Raw genomic sequence first — 23,437 nt, forward strand, 5'->3', positions numbered from 1 at the left:
TCAGACTACCACACTTTTTCAAAGTACAGCACCTCCACCAAAATCATTCATGCATTCAATGACATCATTGTTACAGTAGGTGGGAAAGTGAGTAATAGGTGCAGAGTTGCCTTATACCAAAAGGTGTGCACAAAAAACAACCAGGTACACCCAAAGAAAACCAGTATCCAGACAGCATATAGCAATGCCACAGCTCGCAAGAAGCTGTACCCTATAAACCAAGCACCTACAAACAGGGACCTAAAAACACTAAGAAACCAGGAGGGAAAAAAAAGTCCAGCATAACACCATCACGCAACAGGATCAAGACGAAGAGCCCCCAGCACATGACATTTCCCTCAACAAACCGAAGGAAGGCAAAGCATTTCATCAACCCAGCTATACAGTTTAAGACCTTGTGTATCACTCATTGGGCCCTTCACAACAACGGGCCAACCTATTTGAAATATAAGTTGGTACCTTACCATCCTTCTTACCATCATTTGGTCCTCTTCCCAAATGTTACTGAGTTCCACGTTATCAAAAGGCCTGTGTGGGTGGCCATTCTTTTTCGGTGCTTGCTCCCACCGGGTAGAACTTCCGCTTTCACTGCGTAATACTGAAGATTTTCTCCAAGTAGAGAAGAGCACTGAAAATCTCTTTTTTAAATATTCTGTAAAGTGCAAGTGCCTTTCAGGATGGCCCATCCCTTTTAGCGCCTATATGCTCTTGAGCCTTAGTTCACGCTTTATACAAATAGCACAATACAATACAATACAGGCCGCACAGTGATGGAGAAATCTGCACGGGTGAGGTTTAGCCAACATGAATTATATTAAAAGCAGCATGAGGTGGTAATGTGGCTTCTTTCACTTTAAATGTGGCGTTGTCAGTTCCTGCATTACAATGCATGTTCCCTACATGCAATGCTGCTGTGCAAATGTGGATACAAAAGGGAGGGACAGCGAGACAGAAGCGTGAGCAGGACTGCATCTCCCACAGCTCTTTTCCTTTCAGCAGATGTCGGTGTATGTATGCAACTTCCTGTTCCTGTAATAAAGAAGTTAACAACAAAGAGCACGTCCGTGTTATCAATTATTACAACCGCCACATGGCTAAAAAGGGACAGGTAACCACCCATGTCCGACCATGCTCCTGTTTAGTTGATTGTAGACATAACCATTGATGGTAAATGGCGATAACATAGTTACCATTGGAGATGTAGACAAATCTTAGAGATTAATGTTGGTATAACGTTTGACAATTGCTTTGTTAACCTCTAATGGTCTACTGTTTGGTGTTTTCTAGAAAAAGGTACTCAGTTTCACTAGACATTGTTAAATGACTTGGCAAGTCCAATAGGGAATCTTTTTCGGTAAGGTACTTAATGAGGCTTTCAGGAGAAACACATCATCTTGCTCAAAGAAACAGATACTATTGATTACAAAACCAATATCAGGATGATCGGATTTTCATGCATTGTAGCCTGATCTTTGTCAGTCATTGATTTTTAAAGTAATTAAACACTAGTCCATAATCAAATTCATACTAATATTGGTTATTTTCTTGGTATGTAACCCCTTCAATCTGTACTGCACATCTTTGTTTAAATTGGAGTTACGTTTGACTTCAATCCAATAATATGGTTTAGCAATTGTATGTAACCTTACCTTCTAGTCAAGATTATACAGGCATGCTGTACCAAACATATGTAAAGGCATCAGCTACTTAAAGTATGGAGAAAATGACCCCTGAAGTTGCCTACGTGGGCTTTCTATTCACACACTTTATATGCAGATAAAACAAAGGCCGTTTTCACTTTTATGATGAGAACCAAGACTGCTCCTGCACGCTAGAGTAGTAAAGAATGATTCCATATAATTACAGACACACACTGCTACCTATCTACCTGCATGTCTTTGATACATTCAGGTAGATGGGCCTTCAACAATCAGTAGACCTGGGCATGCACACAACCAATTTTTTAGCTTCACATGTGCATGTCAATGTTCAGAGAACATCCATAACATAAGGCACATAAAGCCCATATGATATAATTATGTGCATTCTCGGATATAGAAATTATTCACATTATCAATAACTAAATCCAATCTGAATGTAAAAGCTCAAAAGTTCAAACCGGCATTCTTTCAATAAGGAACAACATGCAAAAGCAAGACAAGGTTTCTATAGGCCGCCTTTCCCCGCAACTCTTTGTATCCCCTCTTTCCATTCGTTTCCGAGGATACCCTTACTATTCCAACCCTTGAATTGTAGTCATAGTCTTTTCCCCTTAGTATCGTATCCGTTTGTTGTACAGCACTCGATTGTTTCACAGCCAGGCTTGTGGTATATAAAATAAGGCACATACATACATGCATTCAGAACATACATATGTACAAGAGGCAACAGTGCCTTTGAGGAGAAAGGATGAAACCTATGCATGCATTTAATTTAAATGACTGAAGTTCAACAACCTAAATTAAGGATTGCACCCAACAGTTAAATGCCGGATGTTACACATACCAACCTGAATTACTGGTCCCACACTTGTCCTGCCAAGGATAGCCATTTGTCCTGCATAAATTCGGTTTGCCCCATATTCACCTGCATGATCCACTCGAATTACACGATCTATGACGGTTTTGTCCATTTTGTCCAGAGACATTCCATTGCTCAAAAATCTGACGGGGGTCCTCCATATTCCTGAATACCCCCCTGCTACAATACCTGCAAAGAGAAAGATCCAATGGACTCAGTCGTTGGAGATGCATTTTAGTACACATCCCATGTAAATTTAGATAGTCACTTTCTTTGTAATCGCATACAATTGCAGACACTTTCGTCGTCACAAAATAATTCACATTACAACCATGTTGTACTCATTCTACTGATAGCAATCGGGAAAGGAAGATAAAGTCACAAATCGGGAAATAACAGGATAGTCTCAGCAGCACCAGGAAGTCTAAAAACATTTAAGAAAAGTGAAAATTAAAACACACTATCTTTGTACTTCAGTAGTTAAGTGGTAATTTACAATTATAACGTGTGAACAAAAGAACGGTCACGAGGAAGCAACTTAGTGGTCTAAAATAAATATTTCCGATTAGTACATTTCTGAAACTTTTGCATAAATATGAACAATGTAACTTATTAATGGAGTGGTCTGATGATCCCTTTGTACCCTGCATTAATGCACAGACTCATACTGTTACATACTGTTAAGAATTTGCAAATAGAATCATTTTGTGCTCATCAACCCATAAAGCAAATTATTAGAACAAATTCATAGTTGTGATAATCAAATGAAGACAGCATGGGGTCAATTCACAATGTGATGCACCAGAGTACCAGCATCCCCTGGCATGCAAGGCCGCCGATTCACAAAGAGTACTGTGAGGGGGCAGAAATGAGAATGAAAGACGGACACAAGGTTGTTGTATTTAGTCAAAGACATATTTATTAAACAATAATGGGCTGGGGAAACCACTCGCTAGCCCTATTCTAAAGAGGAACTTCCCTATCTAGAAAACTAAAAGTAGGGATCTGTGTGTCAGGATGTCAGTTAATGAAAAGCCGTTCTTGTGTCCAAAGCAACCTGTCTTGGCCCCAACGCTTATAAACAACAAAAGGTGCAAGGAAATGTCCTCAACTAGATGTTAGAAAATGTGGTCAAAACCAAAAGTGTAGGAATGACTGCAATGACAATGTTCTTCAAGGTAAAGACCCTGGGATCCAGAGGATGGTCCCCTTCCCCTGGGTTCTTAAGCAGGATGGGAAAATGTCTATTTAGCCAACAGTTCCTTTGATGTCTTTACTGAACTTGCAACGTTCTTGCTCAACAAAAAAGCTCTCTTCAAGCACAAAGTTCTGTAGCAGTTTTTCTGTAAAAGGTTCTTGTAACTTTGCAGATTACCTGGTATATGCCCCTGCCAGGAATCTTTATACAAATCACAGCTGCCTGGTATACTCGCCTATCAGGACTTTGCATTAGGATTTCAGATCCTCTGGTGTACTCTCCTGCCAGGAACCTTTGCACAATTTCAACTGCCTGGTATACTTGCCTGCCAGGGCTCGTGTGTTTCACAGTTCCTTGATATACCAGAATAGAATATACCATGTGCTGCTTGGTATATCTTACCTGTAGTAATGTTTTGCTCAAATGTACTTGCTCAAACTTCTCCCCCACATTGGCATCTCAGAGCTTCTATATTTTATTGGCGTTTGCCTTTATACTTTGTCTTATCTGTATTCAAACATTCTTCTCATTGAATCTTGCCTTTGCACTTTGCCTTGACTGTATTCAAACAAACTTTGCCTTTGTATATTTTCTGCATTAGCAATCTTGTACCATTCAATCAATTGTTGGGGCAGTTGTCGGAACGCCCTGGTGTCCCCAGCCGTTGGGCAGACTCACCAGTCTCTCCAGCATCCCTGATGTTCCTTGCGCCTCTGCATTATGGCTTTTTCTACTGCCTTCGAGGTGGATGTGTGTTTGGACGCTGCCTCAGCACCCAGCACGGCTCTGCATTCACACAGCAGCTCTCCTTCTCAGCCCGGGATGAAGCCTGCTGCCTCGCCGAATGAACAAACCTCCAGGAGCTCCTTCACTGCTCCTGGCGTCTCCATGGTGGTCTTCTTATCCCAACAGGCTTCTCTGATTTGCTGTCTTTCTCTGTGTGCTTCGCGTTCAGGTGCCCCGGCATGGATGATGTCTCCTTCGCAGCTACTCCCTGCACCTCTCTTCCATAGTAGTGTTGCCATTTTTAAATGCCCCGCTCATTGCAGGTTTGGAAAAACAACTAGTCTACATGTTTCACTTCGAGCTCCTTTCACTCTGCATAAACTCCCTTGTCGTCCTCCTCGTCTCAGTACCTTAGTGGTTATGGGAGTTGAAGTCCATAACTTTCTTTGGGCTATTAACTCCTGGATTGTTTTTCTCAACGTTTTCACAAAAAGACACATCACGATTAGAGGTCATGGTTACCTTTGGACGCTCTTAAAATTGTTTTTCTCTTGAACTTTACAAAAAGGCATATCAAGAACAAAAAGGTGGGATGTGTGGGTTATATGTATTTGGGTGAAAAGTGGGGATCTGACTAGAATGATGTAGCAAAAAGGTTTCCTGACTTCCCCTACAGGGGGGGAATCGTTAGCTGACAATAGGCCATTATAAGGTCTTGGGGGGGTCAGGAGGTCTTTCTCATGGAAAAGGGAGGTGAGGGGGAACACTGCGACTCCTCCAATAAAGCCATAACATCTCCCCGGTAGTTGTCTCCTCTCATGGGATCCTCTCTCATGAAACCACCCCAGGGTCAGGATCCGGTAGCTGCTGCTGTCCCCTGGCCACATGGGAGAAGGTACCCACTTCCACTCCTATGAAATGATTATTATTTTTTCTTTCTTAAACAAGAACAAAAAGCAGATGTGCTTCTAAAAAAGTGCAAGCATAGGCTTATGATGCCAACCCAGTCTTGACTGTGCCTCCCCCTATGCAAGACATTGGTGAGGAGCATACTGCTACAGGGACTTCTGCATTCCAGCACAAAACACTTAATGAATCAAAGATACAGTGAGCTCTCGGTGGTGGCAGATCCCTGCAAGTTAGAGCCCTATGCTTCAAATTCTATGGGCAGACAGAAACTTGTAGCACGATTGATATTGGGGATTTTCATTCCCTAAACCCCTTTTTCACCATTCCATTTAGCAGCATCGTTCACCGATTTTTGCACAATGTTTTGCTCTTAATCTTTGTAGTACTTGCAGAATACCATTCAATAGGGACGAATAAGCCCAGCCATAGCCAGCATTAATTTATGACTGGAGGTGGAAAATAAGCATTATTGACTATGGTGGGGCCAGAGAAATGACTTACAGTGGGAATCCAATCGCTCCACGTAATCTATAACTTGGTCACTGGAATCACTTGGGCAAACTCTGAAATAGGAAATCGTCATATATGTCTATAAAATGTTCTGTACGTGAAGTAAGGGGTTGCTGAAAGGTTGGCCTTCTGGTGTTCCAGTAGGGCCAATTGCATCCAGGGCTTTGAGGTAGGAGATTGACGTCTGATTGCTCAAGTTATTTTGTTGTACATTTGTGAGTTTTAATAAACTAGTGTGTATGGCTATTCAGCATATTTGTACTGATTATGAAGACCTTACACATCCTTTGGCAGATCATTTGCCCTAAGCTTGGTTCTTGCTGGTACATTTTTCTTTGCTAATGGTGATCAAGCTAACTATCAGAACTGAACGTCACTTTATGTTTTAGACCCTGATTTTCCTGTGTCACATAGTGTTTTCACTACACCTGTCTAGCTTTGGTGGGTAGACAGATTGGTGACCCCATTTAGTATTATTGCTCAAGCACTCATTAGGCTGGTGGACTGGCTCTTGCAATGATGCATTGTGGTGGCTGCTCATCTGAGAGACTGTTGAGAATCGTGCTTGGGTCATGATATCCGGGTGCCAGTGTCTGCTCTGGTCAGGCATTTTATAATGAAGACTAGCTGGAGTAGCCGGCGTTGCCAGTGTCCAGATCGAGTAGTCTCATGTGCCCTTGAGGACGTTGATCTTGTCCTCATGTCAGCAAGTCTTGCTTCAGTTTGCTCTGGCATCTCATCTCTGAAGAAAGTTGCTCTTGTCCTCTGGTCGGCAGGTTGTGCTGCTGTTTGTGATTGTGTTTCAGAAGCTCTTGATATTGATGTTCGCTTTGCATCAAATGGAGCTTTTCCAAGTGATGTTTGTTTTTTTGTGCGCCATGGTTCAGTCACTCATGGCTTCAGCACATTTGAGAAGAAAGATTGATTGTGCTCTCTTCACATGAATATTTGGAGTGGAATGATAAACATTTTTATTTTATTTGAATTTTTTGTTAATTCCCTTTAAAAATGCTTTAATAAACACTTTGGAACTGTATACAATAGTAATACATTTCAAAGGAATAACCAACAGAGTAGTGAATCGGGGTGAGCATCAGTAACCGAGTCTATATACGGAGTGAATGTTTTGCATCCAATATAGACTACAATCTTGCCCCAGACAAATGAGCAATCCATGCAAAATCTGGTAGCAGTGGGTTCAATGGTGTGGATTTGTATAGCCGGACAAACATACACACATACATACATAGATACATTCAGCTTTATATATAAAGATGAGGCATAAAATGAATTAGAAATAAGCTATACAGACTTCGGTGCTTATTTGGGATTCTGTTCTTGCTTGTTTTCACGTTAAAAAGGAACACCTGTCAAATTGCGGAGTGTGCCCAAATGTTGGAAAGTAACTGTTGAACCAAGTTATTTTCAAATCCAGACTGCATAATACCAATATACAGTGACAGGTTTTCTTTCAGCCATTGTGCAACCCACAGAAAGTAGATTAGAAATGTTTTTCCATCAATGCCCATCTTGAATATGCGTTGAGGAGTACACAAGCCTTCTTGGCAAAGCACAACCCTGTTGTGTGCGACATCCTGAGTCCAAAACATCAAACACAGGATATTTTGCATTTCAGGTGCAGCTTGGAGCAGAGAGAACTAATGTTTGAACTGAACTGCCTTTATTTCCAAGAATGAACCATGCTACATGTGAAAGGGAAGCCCGGAATTAAAGTCGTGATTTTGCAGGGAATACCACAATCCATTTAATTTAAAACATTATACATGGATTTCTTCATATGCCCTTCCAATGTGGACAGCATATGTAAAAATTATGTAATTTTAGCAAACGATGTACTGCAGTTAATGTGAGAAATAATATAGAATGTGTTCCTTTAATCTGCCATGTTAGTAATTTATTTCAAGCTATATTGTTTAAAACAGAGCGGGAATTAAAATGTTTTCGTTTTGCTGTACCATGTACATTAAAAGACAGGTATGCATTGATAAATAAAGAAACAGAACCCAAAGGAGCTGGACTGAAAGAAGAGAAACAAATTGCATTTTAAGTTCAAGTATCCACTTGCAGGCATACTGAAAAGAACAAATGTCCCCAGTCAAATATTGACATGTTCTGGTTAGGCCAGATGGGTTTTAAGACCACCCCGAGAAGCTACTTTATTGTATTCATGCAGGTTTTCAAAGCAAATAAAACACTATACATTTTCTTCAGACATTGACTCTTGACACCAGGCTTTGCCTTCAAATAATCTATATGATATGTTATTTCACATCAACTCAAACTAAATCTATTAGCAATAGGGGGCCATCAGAAGAGGTCACTGGCATTTAGATGCACAGCACCAGCCATCTGTCTGGGATTAATCAAAGTTGAAGGTCATTTAGAATCAGCACTCAAGACATTTTACTTTGAATAGTCGTGACAAAGAAAGGTCATATTTAGGCAAAGTGTTGGCTCTACCTTCTTGTGGGGAACTGCTTCAATAGCACACCAAAGAAATCCAAATGCATTTACATGAACAAAAATACTTAACATTTACGAAAAATGAAATTGGGCAGTGCATCGCCATGCAAGCACCGATTATTTTGAGGTTTGGACAGATTATAGATAAAAGTAAGTCCCATCAGATTCTTGAAACAGAATTATATGTCACCATGTTACAAATTAAAGTAAAAACGCCAAAAAGTATCAGAAGTCTGTCATATAATCGCCCAAACTGTTTACATAGACTCGCAGAATCTAAAAATGTAAGTATCAAGGTGGCAGTCAGAAATTAGAGCATAAAAACAAAATAGTATTTTCTCAATAAGGGGGAGGGGCGTTCCACTCACCCGTGGAACTGGAAATTCATACCTCTGACCAGCAAGAATTGGAGTTAGAGGGAAATATAATGGGTTGCACATAGGGAGGGGCAGAATGACAGATTATCGAATATTGGCCAAGGAAGAGACAGATGTAGAAAAAACTGGAGATTGCAGAGGCAGAGAACTGACGCTTAGCAGATGGCAGCCCAGTCCATGATTCCTGTGCAGAGAAGGAAGCCAGAGCAGCCCATAGAGTGATGACCAGCCGGCACTTGGTTATTGATTCCAAAAAGGTCACCCGAGTTGAGGGTTTGCTAACAGGATGATGTCTCAGTGACTGGGTCCCTAGTTGGTTTTCCCAAAACCAGCAGTTACATCAAAACAGGTAAATCACCCCTAATCCCCACATTGTTAATTAGAAAACAGCGTAAAATCTGAGAAGGTAACGAACTGGGAATGCAAGGGGGGGGGTGCACTGAAAAAAACAGAAATACAGACTAATGCATGCCCTGTGTATATATACATTTACTGAATGCAAAGAGAGAGGTTGTCTCCGTTGGCGCTGCTTCAGCACCGGCGCGTGAGCGAAGGCCAGTTTTCACGGGTTATCGTCCGGGCTCTGGGCTTTGCACTGGGAGGTAAGCAATCTTGCGTTCAACCCATATTACTCTGTTTTCTACAGGAATATTACGCAACAGGACACTTTAACTTGCATTCTTCTATGAAAACCTCAACAAAAGACATTGCATTGATCCTTGAAAAGTATCTTACCTGGCGTTATCACCAAGCTCGGCTACTGATACTAACGTGATGCATGTGGCTGTTAATCACTGTACGTCAGCCCCTCAGGATGTCTTGACCTTTCCTAACCTCCCCCCCACATGACAACACTTTTAATTTGAAGCATGTGGCTGTTACTGAAGGTGCATTGGGCCCTCGGGATGCTTTGTCCTCAATATTCTACATGACAACATTACTATGGCAAGTGTCTCCTATTGGCAAAATAACAAGGAAACGCCCTTGCAGCACTATGTTCCACTACTGAATCCTAGTTTTGCCTCAACCACAGGTGGCTCTGGCACTCTCCCCTGTGCTCTTACAAAGGACCCAAGGTACTCAGGCTCTCTTAATTTCTGTGAACAAGTAAGGGTTGATCCTCATCCTACAGAAAGGTTCACTATTAGCCAGAGTTTGGTTATTCCCTTTAGTGATTCCACTGATAAAGTGGAAGGCACTTATATTTTCCACGCTGATGCCCCTGCTGTTAGGATCGATACCTTACATGAATAAAGGCCTAGAAAAACGTTAAGATGCATGTTGCTGAACACTCGTTCATTGATTAAGCACTCGACCAAGGCAGCCGATTATATCGGACCATAATATTGATATTAGCACTATATCACAGATCAAAATATTGACATTTGCACTATCACAGAGTCCTGGTTATTTGTTCCAGCAGGACCAGCTTTGGGGATTGGTAAGGGAAGGGGAGTTGCTCTAATACTGCATTCTATCTTTAACATCCATCAAGTAAATGACATAAGTATCTCCGACTGCGAAGCACTGCAAGTTGAACTAGCTGTTGATAATCACACGCTTTCAACATTATTGTTATTACCGTCCACAACAATATGCCAGATTTCCTAGCCCATTTATTTGATCTCATCTCATCGTCACTCAAACCTCAATCTAAAATGATTATCCTGAGGGATCTTCATTTGGGTATTGATGACCCTTTCTGACTCTTTTGCTAAATTTGTACAACCTACTATAGAAGGTCTTGGCTTTCTATAGCATACTAAGCAAGCCACACATATGGGGGGGCAGGATCTTGGATTGGGTGGCATCACATAGGGTAGTGATAGATAGTGTTTAAACAAATCCCTGTCCATGGTCTGATCACTGCCTTATACAATTCCAACTTCCCTGGATTATGCCACCTAAAAAAAACAGAAGCCCACCTTTAAAAGTGACCTGTCGTAATTTGCTTAAACTCACCCCTGCCTCCATGTTGCCCTTCTTTGCCTCAGTTCTGGATAATCTTGCAACTAAGATTCGGCCACTAAGTTGGTTGCGGCATACCAAGATATGATGTCCCACGCCATAAACAGCCTTGCCCCACAGAAATAGATTGGTGAAAACACAATTCTCAAAAACGTGGTATACTGCTGAATTTCAGAAATTAAAAGAAAACAGAGCATTACGTCTTTAGAAGAACACCAAGTCTACAGAAGACAAAATCAATTATGCACGTGGAGGCACATAAAATCACCATCTGCACAGCAAAAAGGTCTTCCTACGATAAAATAATCAAAGGGGCAACATCGGAAATTAAGGAATTGTCTAAAATCCTGAGAGAGTTGAAGACCCTCACTCTCTCGTCTCCACGATTACGAAAGATTGCAAGTGATGCACCTCCATCCAGAATGCGATGCTGCTCAAAATTGAGAAAATTAAGTGCGATATTGCGTGTAATCCAAGTACCCTTGATGGTTGTACCCCTACTGGCAAATGTGTAAGAATGGTCGCCCGACAGCCTCATTTCAAATTTAGGGAGATTTCGGAAGCAGAAATCTTGGATATCCTAGAGAGAATTAAAACCGTCAAACTGCAGGGGCGATATCGGCACGGTTTCCATTGTTAATTCTGTGCTGTGCCGCTCGTCCCTTATCACCAAATTTGTAAATTCCTCCTTTCTAGAGAGCCACATTCCACCTGACATTAAACAAGCTTGGATTTCTCCCCTTTTGATAAACCCACTTTGGATCCAAATCTGGCAGGCAATTATTGCCCCATTACAAATACCCCATTCTTACTCGAAGATTCTGGATAAGGTTGCTCATCTACAAATCCAAGATATCTTAGGTCTTCATAACATCTTAGCTCCAAAGCAATCAGGCTTTACAAGCACTCACAGTACTGAGCCCACCGTACAGGATCTTAAAGCTAACATCATGCAGTACTGTGATAAAGAAAAAACTGCTCTCCTGATGCTATTGGACCGAACTGCAGCATTTGATCTATTAGACCATTCCATTCTTTTAGCTAGACTGCAAGACTATGCCAGTAGGGTACACTCTGTAGACCAGGGGTCAAATCTGACCCTCATACCCCTGCACGACTCTCGACACGAAGACAGAGAAACGATAGATGAGCCTCGCTCTTAGGCCCATCACTGCAATCATCGATGTATCGCAAGTGTGAAAAACTGTACTCTCTTAGACAACCATTCAGATCATACCCAATTGATGATTTGGACGACATCGAATTGATATCAATCAATCAGGTCGACTGACTGGGAAATCAGAAGCCAATGACGTCAACAATGACATCACGACATAGCCACGTTTTATACATGAAGTACATATTCATCCATTCATGAAGCAGCACTATTTTATTGCATATAGGCACAAAGCACAGGCGTATCAGCCACTTAGGCAGGGGACGAACATACATATCTCTATATTCAGATCTGTTTGCCAAAGCCGAAACCGCAAGATGCCGAGAATTCATATATCTAGCTTGCACATGCTTAACTGCTACTAACATGGAAAAGTCATGAAGAATACTATATGAGTTGTAGGCCTCTGAAATGAACAAGAAAGGAGACACAGATTCAGCCTGCACAGACAAGCTGACATGATCGCTGCAGCTCGAGGCGAGCAGAAAAAGGACACCCAGCTAAGGTTCCAGCTACCTAGAAAGTGAGTCACCTGCAGAATTTCAGGCTAAAATCCTCATAATTACTGACAAGAGGGCTTTATTTCGTTGCCTCGACACAGGTGACCCAACAGAGAAGACTGTTCCCAGACAACCAGAGAGAAGATACAAGTGTTGCCCACGGTTTGTTAACTGACTGCACTCTCACAGGCTTGGGTGATCAGAGAATAGCAACATTAGGGAACGCTTCGCACCTCCATTTTCTCCCTCATTACCTTGAAGAGATACATCCACAGTCTGAGAACTGCCTAGGTTTGCATAGCTAGGAGGACACGTTCTGCCCATTCCAAATTCACCTTTCCTAGGGGGAGATCACTTGTTGCACGGGCCAAAGCGTTTGCTGCGACCCTCCATCATCGTTAGACTGGTGCAGTAGAGGTAGTCCTAGGAGGAGTCACTAAAATTGGCTATCCAATTAGAGTATTAACCTATGGAAGTTCTATAGGAACCTTAGCCAAACTGACCGATGCAAGTGCTTGTTAGGTTTCCAGGAGGGAACCTGGATTTGTGACAGTCAAACCGGAAATAAAACCTGGTAACACATGCATAGAAACAGAGTTCTAGATAAACCTTGTTTTTCCTGTGTGATCCCGGTTAGGTTAATATGCTAATAAACAACAGTAACTTTGCCACATGATTGAGTCTTCCATTCTTGTGGCTTGGAGTTTCTGAGGGTCCCAAGTGTTCTCTGCGAATAAATAGGTGTATGACTGCTAGAGGATCCCGACCACACTATACAAAGTGGTAGCAGAGGAGGTTGCAAGGTTCTTTCAGCAAGAAACTGCCTCATCTTGCTGCATGCCCCAGGAGCTGTGCGGTGATCCGCAGAAATCGACCCCCAGAGTCACGTGTGAAAGCAAGAAGGTCGACAGGAGCAGTCTTTGAAATTCCTGCCCGCTTCCCATGGGACACCTATCAGACCAGACGGCAGAGTGGCAGGTTGTGGTAGAGCTGGTGCCCGAGAGACCTCAGCGGATTGCAGACTGCAAGCATAGACTCAGCCATGCAACAAATGTCGAGAAAACAGATCTGTTCAGTGGTGGTATAAGGATTGCAGAAGAAGAAAAACTTTGAAGAAAAAAAATGTATATGGTGGTTCACCTGGATTAATTGGTTATCAGAAAAGGGTACCTTATATTACGGAAGGTGGTTTCCTAAATTTCACTCTGAGATGTAATCTTATAAGGGGACGCTACAGAAGAGGGAGCCCAAGATTGGTTGATTTACCTTGTTAGAAGAAGCAGGAAGGCGGCCGTGTATATGTTAAATTGTGTTTTGCTGTGTTGCGACAATTCTTCCTCTATGGTAGTGGTGAAGTCACCGATGAGGTGGCTTTAAAGGATTTGCAGATTGCGGAACGTGGTGAAATGTGGTTTGCAATTTGTAGATTATGGTTATAAATCAGTGTAGTAACGTTGGGGCAGGGCGTGAGCAGCACGCATTTGCAATTGTAATTTAACCCTTCCGGACGGAGAGCCACAAAGGGGCGGTGCGCGGCGCATGCCTGTGTTTATGGTTTAGAGCCGGGGTGGCAGAGAAAAGATATGTCGTACTGTATCGATTAAACTCGGATGTTTTCAAAACCTTGGTTTGCGGTCAAGTAAGTATTTGACGAAGTATTGTTTAAAGTAACACAATGGGGGATACACCTCTCAAACACTTATGCAAGTCCCTTCCGTGGCATCAAGACAAAATATGCAAGTATAACATGGAATGGGCTTGCTATACGACGGCAAGTTGGCAAAGCCATAGCCCAAAGAGGTTTTTCCAAATGTGTGCAGCAACAAATGGTCACTTATTTACAGGCAGCATTTAAGGGGCGCAAGTTAAGCAACCGATTGGCCAGACTAGAATTGTGGAAAATGTTTAAGGATGAGAAAGGGGATTTGAATCGGCGACATTGGATGCTAAGCCAACGGAATGCAGAGAACGAACAGCCCTCGGTTCCCCTCCTCCTCCTCCTCCTCAAACAGTAGCAGACACAGTAACAGAGAGCAAGGGATTTTACCCTAAGAATTAAAAGCAGCGGCAAGATGCACAAATCTAACTTTTGCACCACCAGCGTACAATAGCAGAGACGCACGCAACACAAGCGAGTTAGGCGGGACAAGGCAATAGCAGCAAAATGCCAGGGGCGCAACGAGATGCAAGCGAAACTACAGGAGAATGACAGGGAAGACAGGACTTGCTACGGGCCAAGAGTTAGTAGCATCACCCGAATGAATGGGTGGACAGATATTGCTCACACTAGACAAAAAGCCAGCAAGCAAAACAAGGAACGAAGAAGTTTCCAGTAAAGACGAGGAGGAGGAAGCTAAAGAATGGGTTGAGATAATGGAAGGAAGTGCATAGGAGGGAGAGGGAAGAAAAAGGAGGTTACAAAAGGGAGAAAGAGCAAGCAGAAGCACGAGAGAGAGAAGAGAAGGAGTGAAGAAACAGAGCTGGAAGATATAGCAAAGAGAAAGGCAGAAGAATGGTAAAGACAAGGGCAGCTAAAGAAGGACAAAAAGGAGGCTAGAAGCCGAGCGGATTGTTAAAGAAAGCCGACGCAACCAAGAGGAAGAGCGCAGAAACGAATGAGAGAGGCCCTCTACCAAAGTAGTAGCGATTAAGATGGATTTGGCACGTGTAATTGAGGAAGATGGGGAAGGGATACAGAGAATAGGGGAACTGTATAGGAACAAGAGAAGCAGCATGGCTGCCCCACGGGCAGACAGGAGTGCTGAACCCTCATTAAGAAGGGAATGTGAACATATAGATCGAAGGGAAAGCAGAGGGACAATCTAATTTGAAAGGAACTTAGTTTCAGCGACAACAGACAGGGGGACAGTGACAGTTCCATTGGAACCCTGGGGCCAGACGAAGACTCACAGGGGAGTGAGGACGATGGAAACACTCTAGCCGCTCCAGGGAAATGAGGCAGGCTAGAGACACAGTATGGGAAAATTAGGAAGGTATGGTCAGAGAAGAGGGAGACATCGAAGGGCGACGTCCTGTCCCACGGTGGGGCCGCGGGACACAGACGATATCACTCCATACGCGCAGAGGCTCAGCACCCGGCCCGGACAGAAGAGCACATGAATGGCAAGGGCGTTCACAGTCACTTAAGACGTAGGAGGACAATACGGTGGAGGGAGACTAATTCCCATTACTGGAGAAGGGAGGTGGGCGACCTCAATATATTCCATGGCAGCAAATGGGCAAAGACAATTTGAGATGCAAGCTACCGTTGTTGACAACTGGGTCTGGTAAGTGGATCTATGCGATAAGACACACAGCAGGGACGACATTAGCGGTGAGAGACATGAAAAGCCTACTCTCGGCCTTCTTGGCGAGGTAGCCGAAAGCATAAATAAAAGAGCAGGGTATCCTGGAGTGACGGCACGCAACACGATAGTGCACTGTTTAATAACTGCAGAGGGGTCATATGGCAAGCACAAAGGGTGCAATATCCAGAGACTTCGGACATAAGCAAGATTATGGCACGTAAGAAGACCCACTTCAATACATTCAACAGATTCAAGAGGGATGGTGTCTTGAGATGAGAGAACCATGGGACAAAACAGTGGGGTTGTTTTATCATATATTATGTCAGGGGCTACCAGAGCAAGTGCAAAAGCATCTTAAGAAACTAGTGGGGATGGAGGCTAAACTTTGGTCCGAAATACAGCTAACCATAGTGCATTATTGTAAATTAATGCAAGAGATTGCCAGAAAAAAAGCAGGAAGAGAGGAAACAGGAGGTGGGGGGGGGGGAAGCAACATTGGTGCATAAGTAATTATCAAAATATACTATTGAAGTGTTACGGCTGTCCAGTGGGGTCTCACTGCTTCACTCTCCCGTGTGCCAATGCCCACGGTTTTGCCCAGAATCGGGACTCGCAACATGGAGAAGGCCGAAACTGTAAGCAGCACACTAGTGTTTCTCGCTCCTCAGACCGAGCGATTAGCCCCACCCCCGACTTCCGGAATCGAATATCCGGCTACTGGAACTTCGGTACTACGCGTTGCTTCTCTATTCAGTGTTGCGCTGCGCACCGTAAGTTTGTTACCTTTTCAATGTTGAATTCATATCTACAATTGCTTTCTAGAGTTGGTCACTTCACTTCCGTCATTCATTTCTCTTTCCATTTTCGTTCTGAACATTAGAATTCTCTATCCTTTTCTATGCTCTGTGAATCAACAGGAAGCCATCTCCTAGTTTCAACAACTGCTCCTGCTGCCGTTGGTTTGTAGCTTATGTCTGTTTAGCTAGACAGAGTTTGTGATTCTCACGGGGTTTTCCTCACGCCTAATCTTGTTATTTACAATCTACATTAGGACCCAGCCTTAGACATCCTTTACAGCCTTCTATTCCTTCCGAGTTCAAGACCTGTAATCTGCTCTTTACTATTCATCCCTGGGGCAACTGCTTGTGGGTAAGATCCCAATCTCTTACTGCATTTCTCATTTCGCATGTGTCAAATACAATTGGACATATTCTTACTCCTTATATGTTCTATTAGGCGCCTTGCCAACATTAACCATCAGATTGAAATACAAAGATCTAGTAGGGAATAGGCTTGTCAGGGTAAGCTCCTTTCTATACCTGCTACTAATCAACTAGACTTGGGGAAACTATATTCTTACTTACCTACACTTCTACTCTGCTTTAATTAGAATTCTTCCTGACAAGAATCCGGACCACATTAAAACTAACGTGATCCTTCACCAGCTGCTTGCAGGAACCCATGCACCCCAGCAGCGCATCACAGGGTTTTTTTTGCCCTGTTTGGGTTTTCCCTGGAGATTCCACTTCTACCTAGCCTTTTGGCTGGGTTTAAGAAGGCTTTTTAGGTAATTCTCTCCTTCATCTATTACGAGACTGTTGACCTTCACAGAGGTAGGTGTTATTTACAACTGCCTAGAGACATATTTGGTTTCAAGTGCTTTATTATTATAAAGTTATTACAGTAAGCAACGCCTAATTGACCTAGATATCTTCTGTCTTCGGCCTTTGTAAAGAACTACTTTTGTTATGGATCAACAGATTCAGCAACTTATAGCTGCTGTGCAATCTCTGACTTCAGAGGTACAAAACCTGAAGCAAGAGAATGCTAATCTTTGACAGGCTCAACAACAGTCTCAGCAACAAACTGCCCAGTTGGCCTCTCAACAGGCAACAGCTAGCAGGGTTCCCCATTGCTCAGAGGTTCCTCCTGGGCCCCTGGGGCAATCCCCATAAGATAAAAGAATTTTTGGATGCCTGTGCAGTGCAATTTGCTTTTAAGGCAGCTTTCTTTCATACTGATCGCGACAGAGTAGGGTATATGATTTCACAGATGGTGGGACCTGCTCTAGCCTGGGCAACTCCTTTGGTCACAACCAATAATGCGAAATTAGACTCCCATACTGCCTTCTGTAATAGCATTAGATCCATGTTCGGAAGGCAGAAAATTCGGATAGCGGCCCAGGAACAATTACTTGACCTCAGACAAGGCAATCAAGGCATCTTAACCTATATCACTAGATTCAAACAGATTGCCAGCAAATCTACTTGGTCAGACGATGCACAAGTTACTCTATTCCGGAGAGGCTTGTCTGAGGATCTAAAAGATGAAGTATCTAGGGTTCCACGTCCCACTTCATTGACAGAATTCATAGCACTAGTCATGCAGATGGACTATAGGATGAAAGAAAGGAGTAGTGAAAGGTGCAAAGGGAAACTCACTACTCGTACATTTGCTACTTCTCCTGCCACACAAAGAGGAAGCTCTACTGAGGAACCTACGCAATTGGGATCAACAAACCGAGGGCCTTTATCCCCTGAGGAAAGAGCACCCAGAAGGACTCCGGGATTGTGTATGTATTGTGGCTCCAATACCCACACGGTCTAGGAGTGCCCCATCACTCCCCCGAGATGGTCGGGAAACACCAAATCCCGGTCGTAGGAGGAACCACGTTCTGGGATTCTAAAGTTTCTTTAGGTTTCTCTTTGAATATTCCTGTCTCACAAGGAAACCATCATTCTCGCACTTTAATGTTGGTTTTACACATCACTCTCACATTTGGTAACCAGAAGATGACCGAGATTCCAGCACTAGTGGACAGTGGTGCTGCCGGTAATTTTATTGATGAGGTTTGGGCTAAACAACACCATCTACCTCTGTTCTCCAAGGGTGAAGTCATCCCAGTTGAGAGTGTAGACCGTAGCCCTCTAATTTCAGGACCAATTGTGAATCAAACCTGCCAGTTATTCATGACAATAGCTACACGAGGAAGTCATTACTATGGATGTGATACAAGCTGCCCATTACCCTGTTATCTTAGGATTGCCTTGGCTTCAAAGGCATAATCCTTATAATAATTGGGCAGCAGGTTCACTTTTCTTGGGATCAGAGTTTTGTCTCAATAATTGTCTAGGTAAAACTGGCAAGATATGTTGTCCAAAACAAGATGAGAGCAGACAGGTTACAGTAATCGGTTCTGTCATCTGACTTCCATCTGAGTATCAACAATTTGCTGAGGTTTTTTTCTCCTCGGAGTACTCTCTGCTTCCACCTCATCGCAGAGATGATTGTGTAATCGACCTAATCCCAGACCAGCCATTACCTTTCGGAATCCGAGAAGGTTGCCCTTAGGGAATATCTAGATCTCAACCTACAAAACTGACTTATTACTGACAAAACTGACTTATTACTGAATCCACATCCCTGGCTGCTGCTTCATTATTCTTCGTTCCCAAGAAGAATTCTTCTGAACTTCGACCCTGTATAGATTTCAGGGGATTAAACAAAATCACCATCCCAGACAGGTACCCGATGCCTTTAATTCCAGATATCCTAGAGGCCGTCAAGGGAGCTCTCATCTATACAAAGCTGGATCTAAAGGGTGCTTACCATCTTATCAGGATCAGAAAGGGAGACGAATGGAAGACGGCTTTCAGGACACCGTTTGGCCATTTTCAATATCAAGTTATGCCATTCGGATTGTCCAATGCCCCGGACGTCTTCCAGCGATTTATGGACCATCTATTTTCTGATTTACTGTTACACACCATCATTGTGTACCTGGATGACATTCTGATCTTCTCTAAAGACATCTCTGAACATGAATCTCTTGTCAGAAAGGTATTATACAGATTCCAGAGCAATCATTTATTCTGCAATCCGGAGAAATGCTTCTTTCATCAGCCTCATGTGACATACCTGGGATATATTCTTTTGGCACAAGGCATCGCGATGGATCCAGATAAGGTCATGGCCGTTCAGAACTGGGCTAATCCTCGATCAACGTTTTGTAGGATTTTCAAACTTCCATCGCAGGTTTATCCACAACTTCTCGGCCCTTACTCAGCCTTTAACCAACCTTTTGAAAAAAGGAGTTCCTTATATCTGGAACAAGGAAACACAAAAGGCTTCCGATACTTTAAAGAAGAGATTCACGTCAGCACCCATACTAATGACTCCAGATCAGTCACGCCGTTTCATTCTCGAAACAGATGCCTCCCAGTACGCTTTGGGTGCAGTTCTTCAACAAGAGGATGATCAAGGATTGGAACGTCCCATTGCATACCTATCCAAGACTCTCTCACCGGCGGAATTGAATTATACAGTTCTCGAGAAGGAGCTATTGGCGATCAATAGGCCTTTGAGGAGTGGAGACACTTGCTACTGGGAGCACAGTATCCAGTAGAGGTCCGTACTGACCATCAAAACTTAAGGATTCTCCACTATGCCCAGACATGTAACAGTCGACAGGCCAGATGGACTCATTTCTTCTCCCCCTTCAGGATCATATTTTCGTTCATACCTGGAAGATGTAATTTACAAGCGGATACTTTATCGCGTAAAGAGATCACTCATCAATTTCCAGTCAATCCAGAACCGATTTTTCCCCGCTGTATTCTGAGCATTGAGAAAAGCTACAAATCTACTGATTTTCTTAAACGTCTGGAACTAAGTTCAGTGCCCTCCGTTCAGAGGGGGCTAACCAGGAAAGAGTTGAGCCATTTGTTTAAAAAGGAAGGGTGTTATTTCCGTGGTAAACAGGTCTATGTACCCACTAAATCCTTACAGAAGGAAGTTCTAAGTATGTGCCACGACTCTAAATCTGCAGGACATAGAGGTAATGTTAACACCCGTGAATTGATCTCCCGATATTTTTGGTGGCCATTGATGCGGAATGACATTCTTTCATACGTTTAGTCTTGCCCAGTCTGTCTGCAAAATAAAAGCCCTAGACATTCTCCCTTCGGAGCTCTGGTCAGAATGCCTTTACCTACACGACCTTGGCAGATTATTTCAACAGACTTTATTGTGGACCTTCCTATTTCCGAAGGATGTTCAACGATTATGGTAGTTATTGATTCATTTACCAAACTGGCTCATTTTCTACCACTAGCCAGTCTTCCATCAGCGGCTCAAATGGCACGAACTTTCATCTCCCGAATGTTTTCTCTTCACGGTCTACCAGAGACCATAATCTCTGATAAAGGCTCCCAATACACATCAAGATATTGGAAACAAGTCTGTCTGTTCCGGGTTCCATCCGCAAACCAATGGTCAGACTGAGAAACTAAATCAGACTCTGGAAGGATATCTATGGAGTTACATCTCAGCAGCACAAGATAACAATGCATATCATTCAGCGATTAAGACCTCTCCTTTCTTTTGTTCCTATAGGTTTTACCCTGCCTCATTCCCAGACAAAAGACTTTTGGATGACAAATGTCCTGACGTAAAGTCCCTCCTGGAAAGGATACATTGGGGTCAACACGCAGCCTCTCAGGCACTTAGGACTACTCAGGAAAGAACAAAGAAGATGGCTGACCGTCTCCGATCTACAGCTCCTGTTATACGACCTGGAGACCTGGTCTGGCTATCTTCCCGATTCTTACCCAGACATCTTAAGCCTTCCAAATTTTCTCCTAGATTCATGGGCCCTTTTCGGGTGATCTCAGCTATAGGAGCAGCAGCTTTCAAGCTGAAACTACCCAAGACATGGGCACGGATGCATCCGGTATTCCATGTCTCTCAGCTGAAACCAGATATTCGAAGTGTTTACCATCCTGTGGTCTCCTCTCATCCACCACCAGTTCTGATCCATACCGATGCGGAGTACGAGGTCCGCAGAGTTATGTGATTCACGTATTCATCGTGGAAAACTACAGTACTTGGTGGATTGGACCCCTGCTGATCGAACTTGGGAATCCGAATCCAGCACCCATGCTCCACGACTAATCAGACTGTTTCACAAAAAGCACCCCGATAAACCAGGGGGTAGTGACTTTAAGAGGGGGCATTCTGTTACGGCTGTCCAGTGGTGTCTCGCTGCTTCACTTTCCCGTGTGCCAATGCCCGCAGTTTTGCCCAGAATCGGGACTCGCATCATGGAGAAGCCCGAAACTGTAAGCAGCACACTAGTGTTTCTCGCTCCTCAGACCGAGCTATTAGCCCCACCCCCGACTTCCGGAATCGAATATCCGGCTACTGGAACTTCGGTACTACGCGTTGCTTTTTTCTATGTTGAATTCATATCTACAATTGCTTTCTAGAGTTGCTCACTTCACTTCCGTCATTCATTTCTCTTTCCATTTTCGTTCTGAACATTAGAATTCTCTATCCATTTCTATGCTCTGTGAATCAACAGGAAGCCATCTCCTGGTTTCAACAACTGCTCCTGCTGCCGTTGGTTTGTAGCTTATGTCTGTTTAGCTAGACAGAGTTTGTTATTCTCACGGGGTTTTCCTCATGCCTAATCTTGTTATTTACAATCTACATTAGGACCCAGCCTTAGACATCCTTTATTGGGGTTTTCCCTGGAGACTCCACTTCTACCTAGCATTTTGGCTGGGTTTAAGAGGGGTTTTTAGGTAATGCTCTCCTTCATCTATTACGAGACTGTTGACCATCACAGAGGTAGGTGTTATTTACAACTGCCGAGAGACATATTTGGTTTCAAGTACTTTATTATAATAAAGTTATTACAGGAAGGGGCGGTGTTAACAAGCAGAGGAGTAGTTACACAGCACATGCAGACTAGGCCACAGATGGCAGAGGGGTTTCGCAGATGAGGGGATATGAACCAGTGGTCGAGAGGACTAGGAGGGATGTCTCGGGGAAGAGGGTTTGGACAACCGATGCAGCAGAACAGGGGAGGGGTTCAGGGGGACAGCAAAGGCCAATTGAGGTGGTCCCATAGTATGTTGGTTTTGCGGATGACAAGGACACATAACCTGAGTGTGCAAGGATAGAGGACCAATATACCAAAACTGGGAATGCAACAACAACAACTCAGGTACCAGACTGAGTGAAAAGGACAACACACAAGACCACATGTCTGTGCAGACATATGCACCACAATAGATGCACACCCAAGACATGCAAGCACAGGCATACACACTACAACAGATGCACACCCAGGACACGAAAACGCAACAATATTAGTCCATGGCGCATGCATTACAGACACAGGGGTATGTGCAGCAATCACAAACAGTGCAACAAGCACCAATCCAACAGAACACCATTGCAACAACAAATGCGGACTCCACAAGGCAGATGCAGACTCCCGTGCAAAGACTGGGAGGGGTGACTTTCATGGGTGGCAATATATTTACAGGGACGGAGATGTCACTATATCCACAATAGGACAGCCCACAGACAGACCTGTTTTTGATCCCATCTGTTACACCTAATCCGGCTGAGGAACCACGTATAGGGGTGACAAGACTTTTTCCTTTCTCGTGGATACAGGGGGCGACTAGATCCTTTATCAGGGAGGGGAGATATCCAATGTCGGGCATTGCCATGAATGCGCAGGGATTTTCTGGGGTGTCGGATTTGGTTCCTTTTACTGACAAATGATCGCTTTCTGTAGGAAATCACGACATGACCATGCCACACTTATGTTCCTGACAGACACCAGTAAACATAATGGGGAGACATGATGAGCAGACTGAACATGACCATTTTGTTCAATGACAAGGGGATAGTGTGCTCAACACCAGGAATTCATTACATGAATGTGAGGGAACTCATGCAACCTT

General features: G+C 43.4%; 1 protein-coding gene across 4 annotated transcripts in view; it reads right to left on the minus strand.

Moving 5' to 3' along the window:
- Nucleotides 1-23,437, minus strand: part of COQ7 (coenzyme Q7, hydroxylase) — a 243,798-nt gene that overhangs the window by 171,282 nt on the left and 49,079 nt on the right. For all 4 annotated transcript variants that reach the window (XM_069647136.1, XM_069647138.1, XM_069647137.1 and 1 more), the window contains exon 2: nt 2,510-2,709. In XM_069647136.1, the coding sequence (XP_069503237.1) occupies nt 2,510-2,709 (200 nt within the window). The remainder of the gene's footprint in view (nt 1-2,509; nt 2,710-23,437) is intronic.

Source organism: Ambystoma mexicanum, chromosome 2q (assembly GCF_040938575.1).
Source record: "Ambystoma mexicanum isolate Mex_15411 chromosome 2q, UKY_AmexF1_1, whole genome shotgun sequence".
Taxonomy (NCBI): Eukaryota; Metazoa; Chordata; class Amphibia; order Caudata; family Ambystomatidae; genus Ambystoma; species Ambystoma mexicanum.